Source organism: Anser brachyrhynchus (genome assembly GCF_964034855.1).
Source record: "Anser brachyrhynchus genome assembly, chromosome: 2".
Classification (NCBI taxonomy): domain Eukaryota; kingdom Metazoa; phylum Chordata; class Aves; order Anseriformes; family Anatidae; genus Anser; species Anser brachyrhynchus.
The window spans coordinates 112,903,421-112,929,429 of NC_137695.1; the positions used below are offsets into that span (position 1 = coordinate 112,903,421).

Sequence of the window (26,009 nt, forward strand, 5' to 3'; positions counted from 1 at the left end):
GTGTTTACTGGTGTAAACTAGAATTCTTCTTGTCAGGTGCAGCGTTTGTTCATCCTATTTTCCCATTTGCTTCCTAACTTCTTTTTCTCTTTCTCTTCATTACCTCCTCCTGCTCACACCTTCTATCACACTCAATACTACACAACATCCCTCAAAAACAAACTGTACCTCTTACCACAACAGACTTCACAAAACGTGTTTGATGCTTGACACTGAAAAGGTTAAAGAAAGAAAAGTCTGTTTACTCATCAAAAATGACCTATATAGAAATTTTCAAAAGTAGGGTTGCAAAAAGGTACTGAATCCTGACCATCACATCCTTTCCCTTCACTCCCCAACTTTTCAGAGGGGCAGTGGCTCTTGCTCCGAGGAGAGCTTGCTTTTTCTGTCAACAAAAGTAGCAGCAATCTACAAAGATTGTGGCTGTTTCCCCCTTTTATCATTCTCTTTGTCAGCCTGATCAGTCCTCAATGGTAAATGTGCTGCTCTGTTGTGCACAGCCAGCGGCTCGCAATTTGCTCACTATGTTTCATGAGACAGTTGTTTGTGGCTGTTTGGAACACATTTACCTCTTTGGGGATTTATACGCTAGTTGCAATGCCAACCTCCATAGTGATAGAGATTTCTTTCTAACTAAAATAGATAATTAGAAGCTGGTAATTATTGGTCAAGAATTATCAGAGTGAAAAAAATTAAGCTCTTCATAAATAGTTCTTGGCAACGTCATCTCTTTACATTATCTCATGCCTAACAGCACTTTACTCAGAGCACTTACAAATTTACACTACTGCTGTTGAGCCTCATAATTTTATGTGGAGTAATTCTTTTTCTGAGTTAAACGTGTCGGAACTCCCTCAGTTCTGATCCACTCTGTACATGCACATGTACAAAATCCTAGGGATTACAGCAACTGTTTAGTCTACTGACACTGTACTGCATCAGATACTGCAGATGTAAGGGAACCAGTGGTAGAAAAAAAATAATGTTTAGCTTGTCTACTTAAAATAACAGGCAAAATAATAGGATGAGCAGTGGAGTGCAGCAAACAGAACACAAACAATGGCAGACTCTCCTTCTACACTCTCAGGTCAAATGCCAACTGTAAACTATGTGAGCAAAACAAAGGAATGCCAGAAAGCCTCTCTCTTTTCCACAAACACCCAGAAATAGAATTTTCTCAAAGAAAGCTGCTAAAAATGCTACGTATTCTGCTCAGAGAGAAAAGCAAAAGACAGAAGGCTGCTGAAGAATTACCATGGTTGCCAGCACTTCCTCAAACCATATGAAATGCTTGGATTTACATTTCCGCCTCTCCCACTCAGAAGCTGAGAAGTTGTTTTACCAACAGATTTCAATAAACAGACTGACAAGTATGTTTTCATTTGGCAATCATCCTCACGACTATCCAAACAAAAGTACATGCTCATATCTAAACCCAAAATAATGCTTAAATAGAGAGCCTATTAAAAAAAAAAAAAAAGAAAAAAAAAAAAAGAGGTTTGCTTTGCTTTCAGCCCACAAGCATCCCCTAACCCCAACTTGAATCAGTGTGTAGTTTAAGCAAACATGGGCGTTGCTTGACAAAGCACGGAGACTTGAGAAGTGCAGACAGATCTAGCAGTTGGAACTCATGAACTTTCAGTTGCTTAATCTAAGTGAGGAACTCCACTTCTTTGCCTCTTTGTCCTCATCTATCCAGTGGAAAAGGCTTCTAGCCCCAACCCACTGCAAAGATATTGGGAAGAATGGAAAAAAGACTGCAAAACAGTTTTAAAATGGGAAGTTTTAAAAGAAATAAACATGCAGTTAATGAGGAAAGCAATCCCTATGACATCTTTTTAATATATAACTGGTATAATAACAAATGTTAATTTTATTGTTGTCAAAGATATTTGAGGTTACACTCCACTGGAACATCTGCAGATTTTGTTTTCCATTAGGTGGCATAATCCCTCTTGTTGAAGTGATTGAAATGTATAATAAAATCTGTAAAAACACTGTATACCCTCCTAACAAAGAAGAGTAAGAGGTTTTTTAAATAGCCTCTAATCCCTCTTCCCCTGCTAAATGTCTAGTTGAGATTATATTTGATTAGACAAAAACACACACATACACACAACCTAAAAATACCTACCCTCGGTGGAGCTATTTTAGCCAACAAAGTAATTCTGGTTGCCTTATTTAAAAGTCTAAGTTTCACACTGGGGTTTTACAAACATGTCTTTGCCTCAGTGACCTTCCGTAACGCATCCTCTCTATGTGGATGTCAGCAACATGAACTCAGTTTACATCCTGGGATCGTGTTCAAGGGACACAGTAACTAGATGGGACACCATCAACTCTTCCAGGCCCCCAAACCACTAAAAAGTTGGTAAGCAGTGTTACCCTCAACTAGCCAAGCATGTTAGTAGTGGTTCTCACCCGTTTCTGAGTGGGGTTTGGCCGATGACTTTCTACGTTGTTTGTCCCATGTACCACCTATTCGTGTCATCTTCCCCCCTCCTCTAGTCTCTCTCCTTTTTAAATCTTTTGCCTTCTCTCAGGAAGGTTTGTTTTTTCCCATTTTCTATGTATTTTCTTTCCTTTATAACTGATATTTATGACTTTTTTTTTTTGTCCCTCTCCAATAACAGAAATTCCCTCCACCATTGTTCTCCCTACCTTTTATTTCCTGCTCTTTGCCATCCCTTTTCTCTTTTCCCTGCATCATATACAATCCTTCAGGTACAAAGACACTAATCTAATCCATCAATAATTGCAACACAGATAATGCTAACATTTTACTATGACAGGAAATATTAGTTCCTGTGTGATGATGTCTGAAAAGGCATTTATTGCCCCTACATTTGATCTAGGGATTATCACACTCCTTGACTTTTAGCGCCTGCCTTGCCAGGTTATCTTCCCTCTCCCTTGCATTTAAAGTCATTTTTTCCCTCTTTTTTCCTGGAGCTTTCTCACTTTCCCTTCCCGAGAGAAGTGAAGACACTGTAACTTGTTCTGCCAGTCTCCTACTGGAAAAGCAGGGCAACAAGACATATTTTATCAGACACATAAAAAAGTGAGGGACCAGTGTGTTTAGGACAGCAGGGTTTTTTTTTGTCTGGGAAATGCACTGTGTCAACAAGTCCATATTGACTTAAGTGTTTCAATTAATTTTTCAATCTTCATATTGATATGCATGCAGATATCTGGGGTATATGTATGGGTTATGTATTATATATACATAACGTGTAACATACATATATATAACATATATATATAACATACGTAACATGTCTGTATACATGTTTTCTATGTTATATATGGATACTATAAGCCTACCTAACACACACACATAAACTAAGGCCACCTTTAAATAGCTTCATGTCAACTCTTGAACCTTTCTCTCTAGACAGAATATGGTCTTGGAGAAAGGCCTGTGAACAACGATATAAATTAAAGAAGGGGTGTGGGGTAGTGAAATTAGAAAGATAGCTAAGGAAAAATCCAATTAGTGGTGAGAAGGCTAAAAGAATTGGAGATCGGAAATTATTTTTCCCTGTGTTTCGATTCTGAGGTCACATTCAAAACTCTCAGGAACACTGATATTCCTTTCACTCCGCCCCAACACAAAATCCCCTTGCGTTTGCTTAATCAGGGCTACATCATTAGGAGCTGCACTGTTAAGTCTGGCAGTGCAGATAAGAATCTTCCACTGAACACAGATTACCGCAAGCATGACCAGCAAATCTCCCCGCATGTTTTGCAAGCTCCTTCTTTATTTCACTGGCAAGGTTTTATATTAAGCACATTTAAATCTGTGTCACTATGGTTATGTCATGAAGCAATATCATGCATGATTAGATACAACACAGACAAAAACAATTAAATATATATTTTTAAAGATTCTCTTCCTCATTCAGCCTCCCCCAGCTTTTAGAAATAACACATAGGCAGTTAATCGCTCGGTTTAAGAAAATCTTTGTCATTTCAGATCTGCAGGCTGAAGCTAAGTAACTGGATTTGTCCTGCTTTACTTACTCTCACTTCCTTTCTCTCCTCCTATTCTGACCCTTTACTAAATCTCATCCAGAAAATAGAAAGAAAAAAAATGAAAAAGAAAATCTGAGTATTTCATGAAAAAAGAAGGGCCCTAGTCTGAAAATGCAAGGCACACGGCAGGTAGGTGGCAAGCAGACACACCACTCTGACATTCCAGCATCACCCCTTACCCACAGTGTCTGTGTTCTCTGTGATGTTTCAGTATCACTACACGTTACAGTAAAGGACATGTCATACACTGGATTCAAAGAAAACAACAGATATGGTGAGTTCTGTTGTTGGTAGCAACCTACATAATTCCACGTTACTGACCCAGATTGAATACTGTGAAACAGCTCAGATTATCTCTTTTCCAAAGACACGAAATATCAAAACTGAGGCTTAATCCAACAGGCAAATCATTTTGCTCCTTTACAAAACTGCCACTCCTGTTTATTCATTTTTCTGAAATGCATATGAAATGTTCATGCTTTAAATACATTAAAACTTAATAATAATGTACCAAGAAAAAATGGGCTATTAAGCTGTGGCACGTAACTTTCTTTTATAGTGCAGCCAAGTTACAAGCACTCATGGAAGAAATCTTTATCTTGTAAAAAGAGATAAATATCATCAAGCTAAGTATTTTTAAGATATAAAACGAAAAAAAAAAACCACAACACAACAACAACAACAAACCAACACAACAATAAATTCTCTTCTGTTTGATATGTAGTTACTGGCTTCTACACCATATAGCTTGATCTCTGTTTTGCATGCTTTTTTATTATTACAGCAAGAAAAACAGCATAAAGGAAAGTAGGAGTATAAAATCAGTTGTATCCATCTGTGTCCTGACATACGAAATTTGGAAAAGAGGCTAAAAACAAAACAAGATAACCCTGGCAATGTTATCTTATTAGCGGGCAAATGATGTGCTTGATAAATTTAATTGGCTGATAGAACTCTTAGTGCTATTACTGAGTGGTTACCAAATTGAAAACATTATGGGTAATCCTAGGGGAATAAGCAAATAATAGGAAAATATGAATATCAAAGAAAAAGCAGCTTTTGTTTTATTCCAATTTACAACTGTAACAGCCTTGTAAACATCAAGCCAGGCTTGAATCAGGAATCCTAAAGAATTTTTTAAAAAAATGTTTGTACCTTAAAGAGCACACTCCTTTACTGAATACTACAATTCCTTACTTTTTCAGATAATTGACAGTATTTAATTGTATGCAGATACACTCAGGATTTTTTCCAGACTGCTCAAACACAACAAACAATACTATTTTATGGCCATTTGAATTATTTATGTTTCCTAATGACAAAAACTCACCAGTTTTGATTTTGGTACCAAGGTGCTTGAGAAGTACACAGTAGTGTCATTACCATAATAACTTCTGAAATTAAAACCTGTCTAAAACTCTATGGAAAGCTAACATCCAGTTCATTAACCATTCCTGTTAGTTTGTTTTCAATAATGCAAAAATGATTAGAAGTTTAATTTGCTAATCACCTGTGTTTTGACTGGCAGTGGATATATAATTCTCTGCAGAAGTCTAAACTAGCCCTTGCAGAAAATAAAATATGCTAATGCTTTATCAAGTCTAATAATATGAATAAAAAAATCAATCATGCCTAGGTTAATCATTGATGGATGCACAATTAATTTCTCCTTAACTCTGTTTAATTTTAGAGGCAATGATGATCATGAGTAAGAGAAATGGCTATCTGTCTTTGAGAAGTTTTAGTGCTTCACTTACCAATCATGTGGTTTGCAACATGAACTTGGATATCCCATTCATTGTAGAAAACCATCTGACATTTGATGCACTGGTAGGTCTTCTTCTAAAGAAACAAGGGTAGATAAAATTTACTGAAACATGCAGTTGGAACCATTTCATTACAACTCAAAATGCTGAGTTCAAAGTGGTCATTTAAAGCTCTCCAGCAGTGTTTTCATTAAGGCTTAATTATTAATATTAAATAATAATACTCTGCAGTTCTGTAGCACCTTTCATCTGAGTTTCCTGAAACTCTGTAGAAATTGTTTTCTTTTTATTTTTTCTTTTTTCAGTTTTCCAACTCCATGGAAAGATCAGTACTGCTAAAACACCATTGTCATACTCATGGAAAGCAAAATGTGATGAGGATATGAGAGATGTGATCCAAATAACACTGAAATAAATATGAATCCTTCATATATCCTTTTATAACAATGGATTAAGCCCACTACAGAACTAGGGTAAAGCCAGGAACAGAACACAGAGATCAGAAATCTGCTTTTCCCTCAGTCTCAGTCGGGCTGCAGAATCTCCTCTGCACATACATTTTAAATGGTCCATCATATTGCCATCATTCAAGGAGGGAAAAATCCTCGTTAGTGTGGACATGTGGTTACTGTATTCAGGCAGTAGTTTCAATACCTATCGGTACTAAAACTAGGAAGGCTAGCTGGAAAACAGCCAGAGAGCAACCCTTCTGGCCACATTAGATGGGGCCTGACTTACTTAAAAATCACAGTGTATATAGATAAGATTTCATTATGAACAAGGAAATGTGTTACCCTGCTCTCTTTGGTGCACAGGAAACGTCTTTTACTTGTGCCTTGGTGTCTTTCAAAATAGATCTGCTATTTCAGTTTTCTACAAGGTGTATCACTTGTCCAAGATGTTACAGATTAAGACAGTAACATCCTAGAAACATGATTTTATTTTCTCTTATTGTTTTCCTGACCTAAATTGGCCAGAGATTTCATATCAGAAAACAATGCTTTAAAAGTGAAGACTAAGAATATATTCAAAAGTAAGATTTTGCTTTTTCATCCTAAGACTTCAAATCTGCAATTTTCTAGGCATCTAATGAGACAAGCAAGATTCATAAAATTATTCAAGTGTATAATTCTAGCATCAAGGGCCAAAGTCCTAAGGTAACAGTCCTGGAGAGCTCAACTGTTGTTTTGAAGAATCAGTGAAGGCAAAGTAAGGCTTGGAATGCCACATCGAGCTAGCAATTCAGGAGACATGCATCTTTCTGTACAGTCACAGACACCTTGCCTACATTATCAAAAATAAAAATAAAAAAAAAAAAGGAAAAAAATAAAAAGAAAACCATTTTTAAAAGAACATAAATTTAAAAAAACAAAAGCTGGCACAGATGTAGTATATCACAGATTTCATATGTTAGTTGGAGGAAGAAGTAAGATTCGCTGGATAATGTGCATAAAAAATAAAGCTTGTTTTATATATTTTTAACTTTTGAAGAATGTTATATAGTTGGTATTGTCATACTTTTAAAAAAGGTGTTGTGTATTTTTTTTCCTGACTCTAAGAATTGTTAAAGACTTGCTGGATTTGTTATCAGTGTCTAAAATTAGATGCCCTGTCCCATATAGATAAAGTGTCCATCCATTATGCATCTTTCTACTACAAGCCCTTAGGAAGGAATATAAAGACTTTTTCAACATGTCATTTTTTCTTACCAAGTTAACTGTAAAATTAGTGACTAATCAAAGTCAGCTCTGAAATTAAGTGTTCCTGTGGGCTCTACTTTACAAATCTCCTATTGCTTCTCATACACAGAGGCTATTTTAATTTTCTTCATGACAATAACAAAATGTGTTGTGTTGCTTCTTGGTGGAAACAATCATAAGCCTTTTTTGCTGTTTTTCATTTAAAGAGACTTCAGTTTTCTGAAATGTAACCAAGTTAAATCCTTATGTAGACAAATAAAATCAATGGGCACCCAGAAAACAAATCTGCTTTGACTTAGCTTTGCAGTTACAATTCATAAAGCCTGCTGTTTTAAAAAATACAATGCTTTTCCCCTTCTTCTGGTGTGACCATACTGGTAACATTGATAGACTTTCAGATGCAGTCTAAGGTCTTCCTATTACATGCTGGTAAATTTAACCTTACTGCATTACATCTAGATCTATCAAAGGCCTCTAAATAATGACAGTCACGATCAAAGATTTATTATGCTAAGCTCTTTACAAGACGCTTTTTGATGCTGACATATAGAACAACAATATTGCATAAATAACAATCACTCTCCCTTTTTTTAAAACATTGTTTCCCTTTAGAACTAGTTAGAAAATATTTCTTACTCCCTGATGACTGGCACTATATATTGTTTATTAGCATACCCCTAGCATTATTTCTGATATGTGACTTTGTTCAAAAACAAAGAAACATAAACTTAATGGCTGGTCTTTTCTCTTGTTAGCACAGTAATGCAGAGTTCATGTCAAGATTTGTCCGCAAAATTATGACTGATGCACATAATGACAGAATATACAAAGGTTGGGGTTTTCTTTGAAGTCTCATGCCCAAAAAATAAACTCATTTGACAACAACAAAAAATAATAATTTACTAGCACTTGCTAGCCTCTTCAAATGATCTGATGTATTTGCAGAATCACACGCAGAGGTTTTCTTTTTATCATGAGGGAAAGAATGTTTTTGTGACTGCTGCTTGATCAAGACCTAGTTCTTTTTTGTGATCCAAACATATGCTAAAATGTTGACATCAACTTTTATTAGCTCGACACAGTCATCTCAAAGTGTCTAAACTTGCGCATGGTTAAGTTTTGATTTTAAAAGCAAACTCAGTAAATTCCATTTACTCTTAGATTTTCAAAGTGATCAAACCCAGTCATTTTCACACCATGTTGAACAAAAACCACATACTTATTTCCATATGTTTCACATTCTAAAGGGGTTCTTTTTCACTGCAAGTTACATCTTAGTCTCACAAGCTTTGTCAGACTGACAGGACGCGTGAGTGCTCGCAGGAGCTCCTGGGTCCTGACGTGCTTTGTGGCTGCTCATAGCTCCCTACCAGAATGAGCCAGGGGTAGACCTGTCCCCTTCTCGCTCCATGGCCCCACAAAGAGAAAGCTGGGGGAAGAAGACAGAAATGAGCATGGGGGCAGCTCCACCTGCCTTGCCAGGCAGGAAGCCTTGCTGTGTCTGCGTAGCACAGCACAGAGGAAAAAATGGGTAGTGACTGAAGGAGCCACCTGAGTCTCTCGAGTGTCTCCAGCCCTTCGCAGCACAGGATGGCTTCCCACAGAAAGAAAGGCAGGGCTGTGACAGCCGTCCTTGCCTGGCCTTGCTGCGGCTGCTCGCAGTGACGGAGCCCCAGCTAAGCTCCCTGCCCCTCTGCCCAAGTCACCAAGGGAGGACTCAGCAGGACGGAACAGGCACCCAGGCCTTGCTGCTCCTGCTCACAGCCCAGGGCATATCAGCTCCACATGAAGATGAAGGGTGGACAGCTCGGAGCGCTTACAGCCTAACCTGCCATCGCTGCATTTGCCAGAGGACACCCGTCAGCCTCCTGCCAGAGACAGAAATACACCAGCACTCTCATTCTCCCCTCCGAACACAAGAACAAACAAACACGCATTTCTTGTTATAAATGTCATACCAGCAACGGGGGGGCTGCAGAAGAACCTGATCAGCGCATTTCCATATGGACTCAGGCAGGACCAGTACAGCATCTGGAGAAGCCATAATGTGCTAAACTGTGCCTTGCTGCAAAACTTCCAAGATTTGTTCCAGAGAAGAATGGCACGTGCATTATCAGATGGGATTAAGAAAGCATTTGAACATTTTATTTCTTACATCATTGTAACTTCACCTCTTCTTAAAATAAGCACAACTCTTCGATAAACAACCCCACAATCCTTTATAAAATCCCTCCTGTCAGGAACCCAAGTGCCAACTTGTCTCTTGCATGCCGAGTGCAAATCCAAGGCCCAGGTCATTCCTGGGACCATTCAAAATTGTCCTAGAAGCAAAACTGCTTGGACCAGAGGACTGACATGAGCACTGGGCAACCACATTGACTCTTGCATTCTTGTTCTTTTTCATTCCAGTTTTCAGACCCAATTTGAAGCCTTGAGGCATGCAAAGCTTCTCTGTAACTACAGTTAATGAGCTTTAGATCAGGCCTTCAATCCATGCAGTGCATATGCATGTGTCTCTCTAACCTTTTAAATAATTAATGTCACCTAGACCTGTAATTATTGTCCTGATCCTCATCACTTTGCAGTTTTCAGGATTTCCTTGCAATAAAGGTGTCCATAGTGTCCATGTCATGTCAAACAAGGCTTTGCTGCTTTAATGAGCTGCCCAAGAATATGGTCTTTCAACTGGTACTTCGGTTCCATCTGGAATTTAATTTGCTTTTAAAAACAAAGCAAAACAACTAATAAACACTCTGCTAAAGGACTTACAGTTCTGTTCAGAAGTATTCTGAAGATTCTTTTGTGTAGCCTTCTGTGCCCTGTGACTGTCTGAGCTATCCATACCTTCTTATTTTCTATTTTGTAACCTCATTATATTACTTGAGACTGAACTGCATATGCTACTTATCTGCCTATGCTCCACATCCTTCTCAGCCATTCAGAATTTTATCACCTGACTATTTTGTTCTGCCATTTTCCCAGTTTTGTACTGTTAGTGAATTTCATCATCTTACTATACTTCTTTCTTCCAGACTACTGATACACCGCATAAATTCAATAAAATCGGTGCAAATAGTGATTCTTAAAGCTTTCAATTATTCACATCCCTCCAACCTTAACTGCTTCAATTCACAAGACTCCTATGCTTTCCACATCCAGGTTAATGTTGCTTTTCTTTTTTAATCAAAGTAGCTCTCCCTACACCATGCATATTCACCCAACGGATAGTCTTTTGTGCTACACTTTTGAAAAGCTTTGCTAAAATCCTGGTAGATCATGTTCATAGACTTCCCTGTCAGTACTTGTAGCTACTCTCTCAAAATACTCTTTATCAAAATTTTAGGCATGATCCTCCCTTCATGAATCTTTGCCATCCATCCTTCATTAAATCCAAAATTTTTAAGTGTTCCTCTATCATGTCATTGATTAGCCTTTCTCTCATGTTCCTCATTGTTTAAATCAAGCTCACAAACACGTAATTTCATGCATAATCCTTATATCCCTTGTTAAATGTCTGTTTAGTAGCCTTTTCCCAGGCTGTTGATATTTCTTCTAAAAGTCTGCAAATTTATCTGCTTAGTGTCTCCTTTTATCTTCAGCTACTTTCTCTGAGAATTTGGGGATGGATACCTTTCTGTGTTTCTATGTCAATTTTTGTATACTGTATTCCATTTTATTACACCTAATCCCTATTCATTCTTCCCCACGGGGAGGATATGCTACAAGCATTTTTCAACAATATTGTTTTCCTTCATTAGATATTCCATTTCTAGATCTCCTATATACCTCTTCTAACTGAAGAATTATTCCCTATATGAAGTAACCAAAAATGCATCTTATAGTTTCTAATACACCATGTCTACATTCCCTCTTTTGCATACAGACTTGCAGGCATCCCTAGTTTATCCCATAGTCCTTTTGAACCTCTTTTGCATGCAATAGTCTCCACTACTGAAAATTGCTCTGACACGTACTTGTTCTCCTAACAATAGCCTCCCATTTACAACTATGTTTCCCTTGTTACACCAGTAAAGGGGATTTTCGAGGCTTTTTCCACTTAGTTTCAGCACAGACCAAGAGTATGGATCAGTGACACTGCCGAGCCAACCTGCTGCTGCCAAAAGCACACCTCCCACATCCCTAGCACATCATCCACACCTCCCATTCGCCCCTCCTAGACCAACCATTCACTCGCTGGTTCCCTTACAATAAATCCAGGGTGGAGTTAATTCAACCTGTTAAACCAACAGAAAAGTAACCTGATGAGAGAAAGTGAATAGTTTCCATGTTTGTGCTCCCAACAAATCATATGCAAAAGCAAGTTATAACTTGCACACTAACTACATCAACTTGCCAGTGCTAACTCCTGATGCTGCCAGCTGATTTTTTACATTATTATTTCATTAAGCGTTAGCAGTGTGCTCGGCCCTGCATGAGGCACAAGAGCATCCATGGTCCCAGCCTATTTGTCCATTTAGCCATTTTTCATCATAGCTCAGATTATTTTTGACAGTACCTTAATTGAGGATTTCTTTTCTATCTTCCTGAATGCTTATTTTGTCAACCTTAAGCTCTAAAAGAACTAAGCATATGTTAGAGAGTTTCACTGCATAGTTAGCTATTTATCTTGCTTATGGGGCACTGTCAGCTTGCATTTTTTCTGAACTGACTAATTGCTATCTCTTCTCATTGCAAATAGAACACCCTTTAAGTAGTATTTCCTGATTGTCATTAAAAAGATGTGTTTTTAGGATTTTATGAAGATTTTTCTGTTCTGCTTTTGTTTAGCAGGATCTTAAGTATTGTGGGGTCTGAGTGCACGTCTGGAGATAGAAGACAATCAATCCCATATGAAAAACAAAATGAAAAATGGAGAAAAATGTTATTTTCTTTTCTAATATCCTTCACTATGGTTACTTAGTTCTTTAATACATGAAGTGCATTCAAGCAGAAATACAAATGCTTGTTCTAGCAGTCCTTCCTTCTCCAGCCTGCTTGAAATCTTAGTCTGCTCTTCTGTCTTTCACCTTTGCACTCTGGATGCTGCATATAATCATGTCAGTCTTCAATGTCTCTTAGTTACACACCTTTCCTTCTTCTAGCTGATGAAATGCATTACCTTGCAACGTCTCACGTCCCACACAGAAAGAACCACATCTGCAACTTTTAAAAAATCACATCTCTCCCCTTCAAGCTCTCTAATCCTACAAGTCTCTCTAGGTCTTTGAAACTCAGTACTGAAGTGATGAAGTCAGAAAAGGGACTCTAAAACCCAGCAGTATGGGCTGTGTATATATATATATTTAATTACTTCAGATCGGGTTTACATTGTTTATGAGTACAAAGAGTTGTAAGCTCTGTGAATTTAATGTGGGATCTGAAAAACCAATATGCTTTATGACTTTCTACCTTAGGGCCTGAGCCTGGGTGAAGCTGGGCCTATAAACACTGCAAGTGTATGTGCTAAGCATTGCTCAGGAATCTGGAGCTTACCATGTCAACAACTGAGTATCCCTACAGCATCCCTAACTCTTTCTGTCTCATTACACTGCACTTAAAGAAAGCTGCTAAGATGAGGCATTCTTAAGCCAGAGAGCTGCAAACCCACCAACAGGCATCCTAACCTTCAGCATCTCAGTCTCAGAGCAGCTATGTGGCTACAGACGTTAAGGAGACACTACAACTGAGACTGTGCTGATAATTTTTCAGATGATGTGGCATCAAAGCACAGGCAGTAGAGCATGACTTGGCAGGTTGAGATGCAAAAAGCTGATATTCTGAGTAAGTTGATAGATTTTTTTCCCCCCCCGTCTCTTCTTTCTTTTCCTTTGTTTTAAAAAAGACATACTGAGACAGACTGCCATTCAATAAAGCCACTACTTTCTTCACCAACAATCAGCAACAGATGTAGCCCAATAAAATTAATAGTTTGCAAGTACGCACAAGAGAATACTCTTTTGTCTCTTTTCACCATCACAAATTTTGCAAAAGCTCTCTGGGTTTTAACAGAAAGGCAAAACTGGGGGCTTTTTATACACCTCATTTTGTTTAGTTAATCTGAACACTAAAAACACTTTTCTCCCACACTATGGAAAATTAGTGCTGATTAATTTCACTTTCTAAAGTGTGACTCAAGACACTTTTTCTGCCATTTCTTGTCCACTTTCAATTCAACCTTTATTCCTGAAGAAATCTGGGCTACTACTTACCAGGATAATTCAGTCCTACAGAACAGTTGTGCTAAAAAATATGCAAGATTAATATTAATGTACAAACAGAAATATATTACTCATACATTATATATAAGAAATTAATTTTCATTGAAATATCAGGAGAAGGATTAAACCCCTTAGATCCCTCTCATGCAATTAGCTCTGCACTTGCGCAAGTCGATGGGACTGCACAAATGAAGGCTTCACATAACACTGGCAAGACTGGGGTTTTACAAAGGCTCGCCTACACTACAAAATATGCCATGAAGAGAATTCCACAATCATACTGCTGTAATTATAGTACCACCCTGTGTGGATACTGTTAGGCCACATCAATGTTAGCAAATATACTGGTAGCATCTGAGCGGGCACACAGCTGCTGACATTGCAATGATGCTTGACTGCATGCCCAGTTGGAAAACCTCTGCTGGAGCAGCACAGCTGCCCAAGGAAGTGGTGTACCAGCAAAACAAGCATGCCACTGAGCCAGTCTTCATCACTACCCACAGTGATTTGTGTCTAGCAGTTTTTCTTGCTCTCCTCTAAGGGAATTACGGAAACTCCAAAAATTCCCTCTGTACCATTTCATAATCTTGTGTTTTCACACTGCTGCTTAAAATTTCAGCAGTTTCTCTTAGGTACGTCCTGTAATAAGTTCACTTGTTTTTTCTATAGCCTTCAATCTACCATTTCCCACCAGAGAAAGATCACAGAATTTGTTTCAGAAGCAGAAAGTTATATTTCTAGGTTTGTAGGACGTTAACCACCATTACATGGACAACCAGATGTGAAGCAGGGAACATAAGAAAGCTGAAGAGCTATGGTTAAGAGAGAGAGTTCAGGAAAATCATCAGGCATTGCAGACATTCCCTGACTAGTCCTATGAAAGAAGCACCAAGCAGCAAGACAGGATCAACTGCAGGTCAGTCAGCGACAGTTGCAAGATTCACACGTGCAGACAGCCATGTTCCTAGAGTTTGGCACTGAACTTACTTCAGCCTTCAGAACAGAAACCAAAAGAGGACTGTTGTAGTGGAAACACAGGTTAAAAAAGGATATCTGGAAGGTTGGAGTCTCAGATCAGACTCTGTTGGTGAACCACCCCATTTCCTCTTGGAAAATGTAGATGGGAAGAGGTGACCTTCCAGTTCTGAAAAGCCATTAGGTGTGCCTTTTAGCACAGAATGTTGAATCTGGATAACAGGCAAGAAATAGAGGAAGTCCTGCCCACACAGGATACCAACATTTTGGAAGCATAACCAGAGTGGAAAAATAGTCTCCTTCTTTCCTACCTTCCACCTCGTTTTTGAGTACACAAGCAACAAGCAACTTTTAAATGGCTGCATCTGTAAGTGGCTATATTTTTAAGTGACTCTTTGGAGGCATTTCACAGGCATTAAGAATGATCAATGAATGCATGTGAGGCTTTCATCTTGAGGAATTTAGGTCTCCAATAAAAACTGCAGGCTGCTGCTTTTTTCCCCATATTCACCCATTGTTACTGGCAGGACTGTACTGAGATGCCCCACTCTTTCATTCCCTGTCTTATGATGCCTATTCTAGCAACAAAGGTTTAACCACCAAGGGATAACAAGATAAGATCAATGTGCACCTGGTAGTCAGGCCGAAAGGATAGTGGAAATCACAGAATCAGAGAGTGGTTAACGTTGCATGGGACCTCTGGAAGTCATTTTGTCCAACCCCCGTGATCAATCAAGGGCGCCAAGATACATTTGCCCAGGCCCATGTCCAGACAACTTTGGAATATATCCAAGGAGGGAGACTCCAAAACCTCTTCTGGGTAACTTGTGACAGTGCTCAGTCACCCTCATAGTGAAAAAGTGGTTTTGGATGTTCAGATGGAACCTCTTGTGTTTCACTTTGTGTCCACTGACTCTTGTCCTGATATGCCCCATAGCAAGGGCTGACGTTAGTGGGACACACGTCTGCTGTCATATCTACAGTTGTATTTTATACAGAAATTTGTAAAACAATGCAGTAAATGGAATAAATGGAAGATGGGAGTGGTAGGGGAAAAAAAGTATCCAAAGGTTTTGAACAATCAGGCATAAGATAAATTACCAGTCATCACAGAGCTATATGAGGTCAAACAAGCGGACTCTACAAGATGTCACCTATCAGGTGGTTCATTTATGTTCATTTTGCACAACTTTATGGAACAAGCAGTACTGGGGATACACATTCATTTTAAATTAACGGTTAGCCCATTTTATGTTCCTGATGACAGAGTGACAAATTTGGGTGTTATGTTTGTTGTGTGAGACAAATAATATACACATTACATAAAACAGCTTTATTGAGCAGTGGTTAAAAAAACAAACAAACAAACAAACAAACAAAAAATTCTCAAAAACATTGACACTCAATTAAGAAGTTATTCTTTGAGCACCACAAAGAGCAGATCATGGTTTCTTACAGCTTCACTTCTTGCGACTGATTGACTTTTACATAAAAAACAGGTATGAACTTCAGTTAAAGCCATCTTCTTGGTTTGGATCTCTAAAGGGCTTCTTTCCTGTCTAGATTCTATGATCTGGTGGGTCACCTCTCTTCCCAAAATTTTAAAAACCTTATAGGTTTTAATATTCCTGCCTAGCTATAAAGTTTCAGTTGAAACTGGGCAAGAATAATTCAAAAGTTAGAGGGAGAAGAGAGAATTCCCTAGAGGTATGTAAAGAAACAAAAAGACATACCATGATTTATCATGTCTTGTTCCCGAAGTTAATCAGGCTAGAAAAACAGCAGAAAAATCTTGCTGTTTCTACATGATTCTGAGGTCAGAGTACAAATACTCATCACTATTCTGATTTTCCACAGGGGCTGTGTGGAAGGGAAACTGTTGCATGTTACCCCGGTCAGTTGGCCAGCTGACCTGTTGAAGCACACATCTCAGGACATTTTGTCTCATAAACTTTTGCTGAATCTACATTTGCCCACCCTAGAGCTGCTTAATGTCTTCATCCAGTTTTGTGTCCCTCTCCTGTTCTTCTGCCTTTCTTCAAGGAGATTTTTTTCTCCTCCCCCCACCTCGTTGAATGGAAATCTTGGCTTGGGGCTCTTGTAAAGTTCAAAGAACACGTCATCCTTTCTTCCTCTGATGCAAAGTTTTCCACAGGTGTGAAGAAGGTCTGAATTCCCCAACTGAAGCATCTGACAAATAACAAGACAGACAAACAGTATTAGATCTTAATGATCAGTAGACAAGAAACTAAAAAACTCACTACCATTTTCCCTCTTGCTTCTGTTCAGCAGCCCCCAGCCAACGTAAGGGGCTCCTTTCACAGGCTGGTGAGTGTGAGAAGGCGGGAAATTTGCTGCTTAACTTTGTTAGGCTTTACAGCAACAGGATAATAAATAACACCATCCTTGTTAAATGCAGAGGACTCTGTCTGATAGCTCACTACTGAAAGTGTAAGAGACAAAGTGAGGAGAAATGCTTAATCCCCTATATTGTCAGCTGCTCCATGACAGTTGTACTACCAGAAATTAGAGCATACGGTAATGTGAAGTGGCCTACTGTGGCTGGAAAAACAGGACAGCCCTTTCTAAAAGTATATATGGTCACACCTTAAATAATACCTTCCTGAAAATGATGCCAAAATGATGCCAGAAGGCAAACCTGATATTTTTAGTGAATTCATTCTGAAACTCCAGAAGCAGAAAATATGTTTGCCACAGATTAGTTCCACAAACTATTTCAAAGCCAATTCTTTGTGCCAGCAACAAACCTTCTTTACCTTTTTCCATCCCTGAATCCAAAATCCAGCATGAAAATCACTTGTTCTGGGCCTGAATTCACTGACAGGAAACCCAAGGCACTAGTTCCTGTATTTACGTTACAAGTTTATGTGCTTATTCGTAAAAATCCTGTAGTCCGAATGATCAGCTTGGGTTGCTGATGAGGAGGATTGTTTTAATTTCTTTCTGTATTTCAATTAAATGCATGACTATTGATTTCAGTGTATTTTTTCAGTTAAAAGCACAGTGATTTATGTTGCTAAAATGCTACTGCCTGCCCTGCCAAAAGCATGCATCTGGGAACATTTCTGGGTTGCTCACAGTCTTTTCTCTCTTCTTTCCGCCTCTGACTGCCAGTGCCTGCTGTTGAAACAAACCAGCTACTTCAAAAGGCAGTTCCTGTTTTCTGTCTCTGTGAGTTTGGCAGTCTTTTGAGGGGTGGGGCTGGGGGCAGGCGTAGTAAGAGAAGAAAGGTAGATTCAGGGCCCATGAATAAAAAGAAAGAAAAGTAATGGTAAAACAGTACACCTACCTGAGCTCCAGTCTTTGTCCCAGGTCGATACCATTTCAGGATTCATCTGAGGTCGGTAAGTTTAGATTCAGGGAGACACCAGCTCTCCGCAGCATCTGAATTTTGTGATCCCCATCTCCAAAAGCTCATTGTCAGCCTGCACTTTGATGGCTCCTTCCAGAACGGTGCTGTGATGTGCCCAGTGTCCCCTGCTGTGACGTGCCCACCCTGGCACACAGCTCTGCACAACCACAACAGGACAGAAGAGCAGCCCCAGATTCACACTCCTCCTGTTCTTCAGCTGGTTTGACAGTTGCTAGTTCTTCTCTCCTTTGTTCAGCACTTTTGATACTCTCTGCTACAGTGAGTTTCTGCAAGCCTTTTGCAACACCTACATAAGCATTTTTATTCCTGCAGTAATTGGCAGTGCATCTGCTCTGCCCCTTCTCTTCCCAGGACCAGAAAACCCAGCACGTTCTTGTATTATTAATGACAGACTTTCTGCATTGCCACAGGTAATACAGTATTCACATGAGCTCCACATTCAGCTACTTACAGAAGCAATTATGCTTGCTGAACATCTACTCTGGATGGTACCAACAGGACCTCAAACTGAGCACGGTTGCTCACATGGACATGCTAGCACCAGATAGGCTTTACCAATAAGGTGTTGGTTTAAGCCAGAGTCCATTCCCCCCTCCCCTGCTAGCTAAGCAATTAACAGTATAATTATTATTGTATAGTTATGCTGGTGTGGTTCTGCATGTACAGAAGTTGTTAAGCTTCAAAAGTAAAGGCACACGTTCTGCTGAGTCAGGAATTTTCTTATTAGGTGCATGGCAACACATTAAAGGGGAACAAGAGAGGCATAGATGCGCATTTTTTCTTGAACACAGCTTTTCATCTTCCAGGTGCTTTACAAAAAAATGTGTTGTGATTAAGCACGGCAACACACTTTTTGGGAACTACCAACCTTATTTTCTCAAGGAAAATGAAGCAAAAATGTTCAAGTGGATTTGTCTAACTCAACAAGAAAACAAGTGAAAGAAAAAGGACTGATGTCTAGTTTCCAATTCACTATCACATCAAACCTTGTTCTCCACTTTTAAGCACTAAATATCACCAAGATTATTATCCTAGCCTAACAGCATGCTTCCAATAATTTAGGATCTTTACAAGAAATCTACAGCATGGATTCAGCATCTTAGTAAGCCCAAATAATACTAGGGATTTACCAATTGTAGAATTCTTTCAATAGCTATCTATCCACAATCTGCCCGTTTAAGTCTGTTTGGTAGTTTATGGGTTCTGTAGATTCACCAATATCATGGACTTAATCAGTTCTGACCTGTTCCTTGAGTTGTTGTAACTGATGATGAGCACTGGGCATCACTTCCTGTCCCAACTGAAAGGTAACTGGCAGTCAAGATGATTCAGGTCAACATGTTTCACGTAGCAAGCAGAGGGAGCTCAGAAGGTGTTATCTCAGCTGATGACATTGTGCTATGTTAAGGCAATCACATCCTATCACATTATTGTGTACAGGCTTAGAAGGAAAGTGTTCCAGTTCAAGCATAAGAATACTTGGCCAAGAAACCAGAAGTCACATTTTAGTGTTATCTTTTCTCTTAAAAAGATATCTTCTGGCACTCTTCGCATAGTATTCTTTTAATTGAGTAACACAGAGCATTCAGCACTGTTAATTGTCTGATAACCACCTTCCTGAGTGAAATGTTCATTACTTGAAGTCTGACAAATCAAATCACACAACTATAAATAATGCAAATGAAACCTTCACTCCCTAATATGATTTTTGGGGGGGTTGAAAATTCCCCCAAAATAGCATGTTTATGTAGCCATTTTCAACATCCCATTCAATTCAACACATATTCTTCCAGTGGAGTAACAAAGCCACTGCCTAATAATAACTTTTACAAACCCAATTTGTTTTTACTGTTTGTGTTATATGCTTATGTTTTCATTCCCCTCAGCCTGGACATCAAATCTATAGTGTTAAACATTTGTGTATTACCACTTTCAATTTTGTTTCTCATTGCTATAATGCTTGCATCACTACAATTTGAAACCAGTAATATCTGTTAGAAAGATAAATTATCTTTCAAGATTTTACAAACATGCATTTATGATTTCCAAAAGTACTAATGTTTTATCAGGAACTTGATAGCTTTGTGCTTCCCCTGAGAAAAGAATCTGAAAGTCTAGGTTACTTATGTGGAGACTAGAACCACAGGCACTGAAAAATCAGTTTAAGAGCTCTGAATGGAGGCAGGGGGCAAATGCTGATTTGAAAGCATGCAAATGCTACTCAATAATCGTGCTCTGGCTTAAAAGGCTTTTTCATCTTATGTACATTTCTAAGATAAAAGTCAAAAAAGAGTAAGAGAAACAGGCCAATCAGGTGAAGATACAAGAACCCTGATTATACCTCATCCAAGTACAAGAAGATTCACTGACGACATTGAAGGTAACTGACCTTATATCACCACAGTGAACAACTAAATCTCTCTTTCTCGAGTTTACAAGCAAGAGAAAGACAAGTTGGTAACATCTTCTTATCTTGGTAACTCTCTTAACATGCATGATTCTCAATGTGCTTGAAGGTAGCAGGAATTGGCTTCCTATGTGACTGGGAAGAGAGATTTCAAGCAGTCTTTTGGGGAAAGATGACAGAAACAGAAAACAGGATGACTCTGAATCTATCAAAAACTTACAGCTGGTCATCCTGTAATTTCTATTCAACGGCAACACTACAGGACATTCAGTGGTCTGAACTGCAACTAATGGGAGCCATTCCTTTTCCCTCTTCTTTGAAAATAAGGTTTTCTTTAGACCTGTTCTTCACAACCTAATAACCTGTTCCTCCCATAAACTCCACACCACACCCCATTCACCAAGTGTGTCCCCTCAATGCCCGACTTACAAACTGGAGATGCAGAAGCCATGAAAGCATGGGGTCCTTCCCTGGTGGACACATCCTGCCTTGTATTTCACACTCCTCTCCCAACTCCTGTTCCCTCTTGGTGGCACTCCAGGTCCTGTGCTGCCTCAGTGGCCTCCTCCCAGCCTCCTCCAGCTATGTTCTCAGCAGACCCACAAACAGGTACCTGTTGGCCCACGTACCCTTACGTATCACCCCTCCTTCCTCTCTGCCTTCCTCCTGCCCTCTGGCTTGCACATGTCTATTGGATAACAGGCTAAGAGATTTCTTACCCAACAGATGGGCTCACAAACAGGGAAGCGAGAAGAGTGATGGAAGAGCAGCTCCTTAACCACAGGGTATCCATATGTATTCACACTGATGGGTTGCACCATGCTTGCACCATTACAGGTTAAAAGCTTTCTTAAAGCAAAAGCTATTAGTTCTTATAATTTGTTTGTGCTGTGTTTTTAGGCTTCCTGAACTACAAGAGGTCATTATGATACCATGCCTAAAATATTAACTCTAGGTCTTTCTATTGATAATATTTCTGGATATAAAGCAGATTACTTGCCCTCAGTAAGTGGCTCCCCTACCTTCCCCCACTACTCCCCATGCAGCCATTATTACTTGGTCATGGTGTCTGAAGAGGTAGATGAAATCTTTCAAGAGTTTGACCCTTTGTATGTTTTTATTTTTCTGAAATCTTTTTTTTTTACCTTTTTATTATTATTATATTTTTATTATTATTTTTCTGAAATCTTTACTTTCTAAAGTACACTGCATGAAAGGGATTTCAATCATCAGACACTAGGTGCTTCAGAGACATCAATATGTTGTTCATCAGGAATGGAAAGAAAAGTAAAACAAGGAATTATATCAGAAGGACTCATTCCCCAATTTACCTTAGGCTAGTGTAGCGATTCTACTTAACCCAAATACGCTAAAAGAGGGAAAAATGAATGTCTACAACACAATTTACAAAAAAAAAAAAAAAAGAAAGAAAGAAAAAGAGAGCCCACAAACAAAACCAAAAAAGCAAACCCACCTCAATTTGTTGTTCACAAACATTTTTTAAAAATCCACCCCTTATGCCAGCATTTTGGCTGACTGTATTCTACTCCTCTGTCATTAATGCTCCCTGCCGTAAGCACAACTCCTAGCTGGGGATTCCAACGCGTTAACAGAGCTAGGATAAGATTCCAGATCTCAGTTGTGCTGGCATGAAGACAGGTCTCCTCAGTGATACAGAAGACAATATCCTAGGGAGACTGGAATTAGTCCTATTCCGCACAACTCAATCCAAGACGTAAGGCATACCAAGAAGAAAGTAATTACTAGCTAGTGGCTACGGATAGGAATGGAACATGGTTCAGCCTAAACATCTCATGACAAGTGACAGGACGGCTTGAAAAAGGGGGCTTTTTTTCCAACAGGATGGAAAGTGTCAAGAGCAAAGAAAAAAGGGTTACCTCTTCAGTTTGGGAGGGGCTGATTCTGGGCATTGGAGATACTTGTGGTGTTTTCAGCTGTGTGCTGTTGCTGTCTGGAACAAGCTCTCTGTGGATTGACTGAATATGGTTTTGGAGTTCACTTTCTGATTCAAATTTAACATTGCAACTAGAACATCGCGTCTTCAGTCCCCCTGCCTTGCTTTTGTTCTCAATGGAACTCAAGTTCTCATTTTGGCCCATGCCTTGTCTGTTACTGCTTGAAGGGATGTTGACACTTGGGCTACCGCTTTTACTGAGATTAACACAGCTAGCACACAGACCATATGGCAGACCGTTGATGTCAAGTTTCACTAAATCCTGTTTCGAACGGAATTCCTTCAGGCAGGAAGCACACTTGTACAATTTCTGGAGATGCTGTGCACGCCCCGTGGACTGCACGGCAGAACCATTTCCAGTTTTCTGCATGTGGAACGTGCCGTGGATTTTCAGTTCCAGCGTGGAGGTCACGGTCTGCATGCACACCACGCAGCGGAACCCCGTCAAGGAGTTCCTCAAGTCAGGGTGCATTTGGCAATGCTCTAAAAATTCCTCCTCGCTCTGGAGGGGCATCTTGCAAATCCTGCAGTTTCCAGTGTCCAGGCTCTTACTGTGTGTGACTTTATGCTCAGTAAGAGTCAGAAGAGATGGAAACCGCTCACCGCAGATCGGGCACATGTAATGTTTCACTGGTCCCAAGTGTGTCTGCATGTGTTCTCGGAGCCCGTTTTCGGAGAAGAATGTTCGAGAACACACATTACACTTGTAATTCCCTTTGATGAGTTCAGCCTTTTTCTTCACTATGGCACTTTCTCCAGGCCGAATGTTGTGGTCTCGAAGCTGGTGGTTTTGCAGGAGAGTCTCCATGGTGTAAGCTGCTCCACAAATGTCACAGCCATACATAGGCTCAGATGTGTCCACATCTTCTTCGCTGCCATCGTGACTGTTATGGGACTCCTGGCTATTTGTCAGCAAGGTCTGGAGCTCCACTTCCTCTTTCTGAACCTGTTCGGCTGCCCCATTCGTCCCACAGTTTGGAGTTTTTGTTTCAAAAACACAATGCTTTTCCCTCAAGTGCTTTTCCAGCAAGATGATAGCATGGAAAGCTTTGCTGCAGAACTTGCAGTTGTACTTCTTGCTGTGCGTAGTAATGTGACACTGCAGCTCCACCTCTGTACCAAAGGACTCACCACAGAAGATGCACTTGTGCACTTTGCCTTGGTTCTCCAGGTGGTTGTGTTTAACATGAAGCTGCAGGTCAGTCTCGTTGCGGAAATCCCAGTTGCAAGACGTACATCTGTACACCTTCTTTTCATTGCTGTGCTTCACAGCCAAGTGTAGCTGGATAGAGACCTTGGAGTCAAAAACCTCTTGGCACAAGGTGCAGCGGAAGAATACAAACGTATGCATGTCCAGCAGGTGTTTCTGCAAGTCATCCACAGAAGTAAACTGCTTGTCACAGCTTTCACAGATGTAGTAGGTTGAGGTGATCATGAAATGAATGGTAACGTGCTTCAGCAGGGACTCTTGATTGGGAAATTCCTTGTTGCACTGAGGGCAGGTCAGTTTTGGCAGGACGGTGTCAAGATGTGTTTTCAAATGAGTCTGAAAACCGTCCAAGGAAGTATACTTAGCACCACACTGATTACAAATGTATTCACCTGCAGGACGAGGAGGAGCACCTCCAACTGCCTGCATCATCTTTAAAGAGGTCTGCTCAATGGTTACAGGAGATAAGGGACTCATGGCTCTGGATTTTTTTCCATTATGGATGTAATTCAGTGCCAAAGGAATGTTCTTATGGTTCTCCTTGATATGCTTGTTCAGTTTAAGAACACTATTAAATATTGGAGAATTTGTACAGTAAGAACAAGAATACACTTCCACCACTGGATCTTTTGGGGTTCCGAGCACAGGGGAACCAAAACGGGAACTGCTAAGATCACAATGGACTTGTCTAATATGCTCTTCCAGAGAAGAATCTGTAAGAAATCCCATGTAGCAATGGGGACAAAAGAATGCATTACTGTCCTTAGCAGCAGGGTTGGCAAATCCATGAGAACATCGGATATGTTCCTGAAGCGTGTTGAGGTCATTGAACACTTCAGAGCAGAAGTTGCACTGGTACACCATGGCGGGCATGGTAGAAACGATCAGTCCTGGGTCTGGAGCTTCATGGACTTGCTTAAGATGTTCATTCAGATTGTAGAGAGATGGCAACACCTCCAAACAATACTGACAGATGTGGGCTTGTTCGGGTTTATCTAAATGCATAGTTTTCAGGTGTATCTGCAGGACTGCAAGGCTGGAAAACAACTGTTTGTTGCAGTAAATGCAGCTGTAGGTAACTTTTGCCTGTTTACTCGAAGGACCAGTGATATCTGGCACTTGCTGAGCTGCCCGCTTCCTTCCGCGGCCTTTCGGTATAGGGGGAGCCGCTTCCACCATCGTTGAACTATCCACCGAGAGATTGGAGTCGGGAGTGGTGCTGGAGACTGAGGTGTAGCCAACAGTCACCAACGACGGGCTGTTGCTGTGGTTGCATGACTCTGGCTGCTGGTGACTATCCATGTGGCTGTACAGCTCTTCCACGGTGTGAAAGTTCTCAGAGCAAATGCTGCACGAATTCTTCTTCTCACCATTATGGGCCTGCTCCATGTGATTGACCAGAGACGTTTCCTCTACAAAGAGTTCGTGGCAGTAAACGCACTGAAGAGCAGACCGGTCTTCGTTAGGGGAACACTCAGGGTGGCATTCTGCAATGTGCTTCTGAAGATCTTCAGGAAAATCAAAGCCTTCCTCGCACTGACTGCATTTCTGGGTGTCCTTCATTTTCCAGTCCTCCATCCGGGAAGCAGACTGAGAGCCATCTTTGTTTCTCTCGTGAACCTGCATGTGACCATGCAGCGAACTGGACGACAGGAATCCGCGTCTACAAATGGCACATTTATATGGCTTGTTGGACGTATGAGTCTTTAAGTGAATTTTAAGGTGATCGCTCCTCGAGAACGCTGCATCACACTCGCTGCAATGATACTTCTTGTCTCCCGTGTGAAGCTTTATGTGGCGGTCCCTGCTCCGTTTGTGTTTGAAGAGACGACTGCAATACGTGCATTTGAAAGGGAGCTTGTCGCTGTGACTTTGCTCGTGGTGCTTTAAGTAGCTGAGGCGGCTGAACGACTTGTCACAGAACTGGCATGGATAGGGCAACCCTGGGCCTCCCTCCTCTTCGCCAAAATCACAACCTTCTCCATGGCTCGGGGAAGTCTGGTCCTTGCTCGAAGGTGATGATGCTGGCCATGAGCAAGTGGGGTCATCCTCAACATCCACTCCATCTGAAATGAAAAAGAAAAATGCCCACAAGATTAATCCCTACAGCTCAAAGGAGACACCGAATGTACATGAGCAATGCTGACTTGCTACTCCTAAATAGCTAAAACATTAAACTCAGAGTAGGATATTTCTTACACCTGTACCCAACAGCTTCAAGACCACATTTATTTTTATCAGACTGTAAAACATTAAAAGTTATTAAATAGTTCTGTGCCTATATTACCTTTTTATTGCTTTTTTATCATTCTTTCTCAGTTGCAGGATA

At 40.1% G+C, this 26,009-nt stretch overlaps 1 protein-coding gene and 1 long non-coding RNA gene across 14 annotated transcripts in view; both read right to left on the reverse strand.

Annotated features, from left to right (window-relative positions):
- ZNF521 (zinc finger protein 521) overlaps window positions 1-26,009 on the reverse strand; it is a 231,720-nt gene that overhangs the window by 112,466 nt on the left and 93,245 nt on the right. For all 13 annotated transcript variants that reach the window (XM_080581128.1, XM_080581127.1, XM_080581126.1 and 10 more), the window contains 2 exons: window positions 22,394-25,746; window positions 5,793-5,877 (listed from right to left, as the gene is read on the reverse strand). In XM_080581128.1, the coding sequence (XP_080437254.1) occupies window positions 5,793-5,877; window positions 22,394-25,746 (3,438 nt within the window). The remainder of the gene's footprint in view (window positions 1-5,792; window positions 5,878-22,393; window positions 25,747-26,009) is intronic.
- LOC308190143 lies at window positions 16,013-22,387 on the reverse strand. The gene is made up of 2 exons (XR_013946932.1): window positions 18,005-22,387; window positions 16,013-16,884 (listed from the first exon to the last, which is right to left on the reverse strand). It is a non-coding gene; the product is annotated as an uncharacterized lncRNA (long non-coding RNA).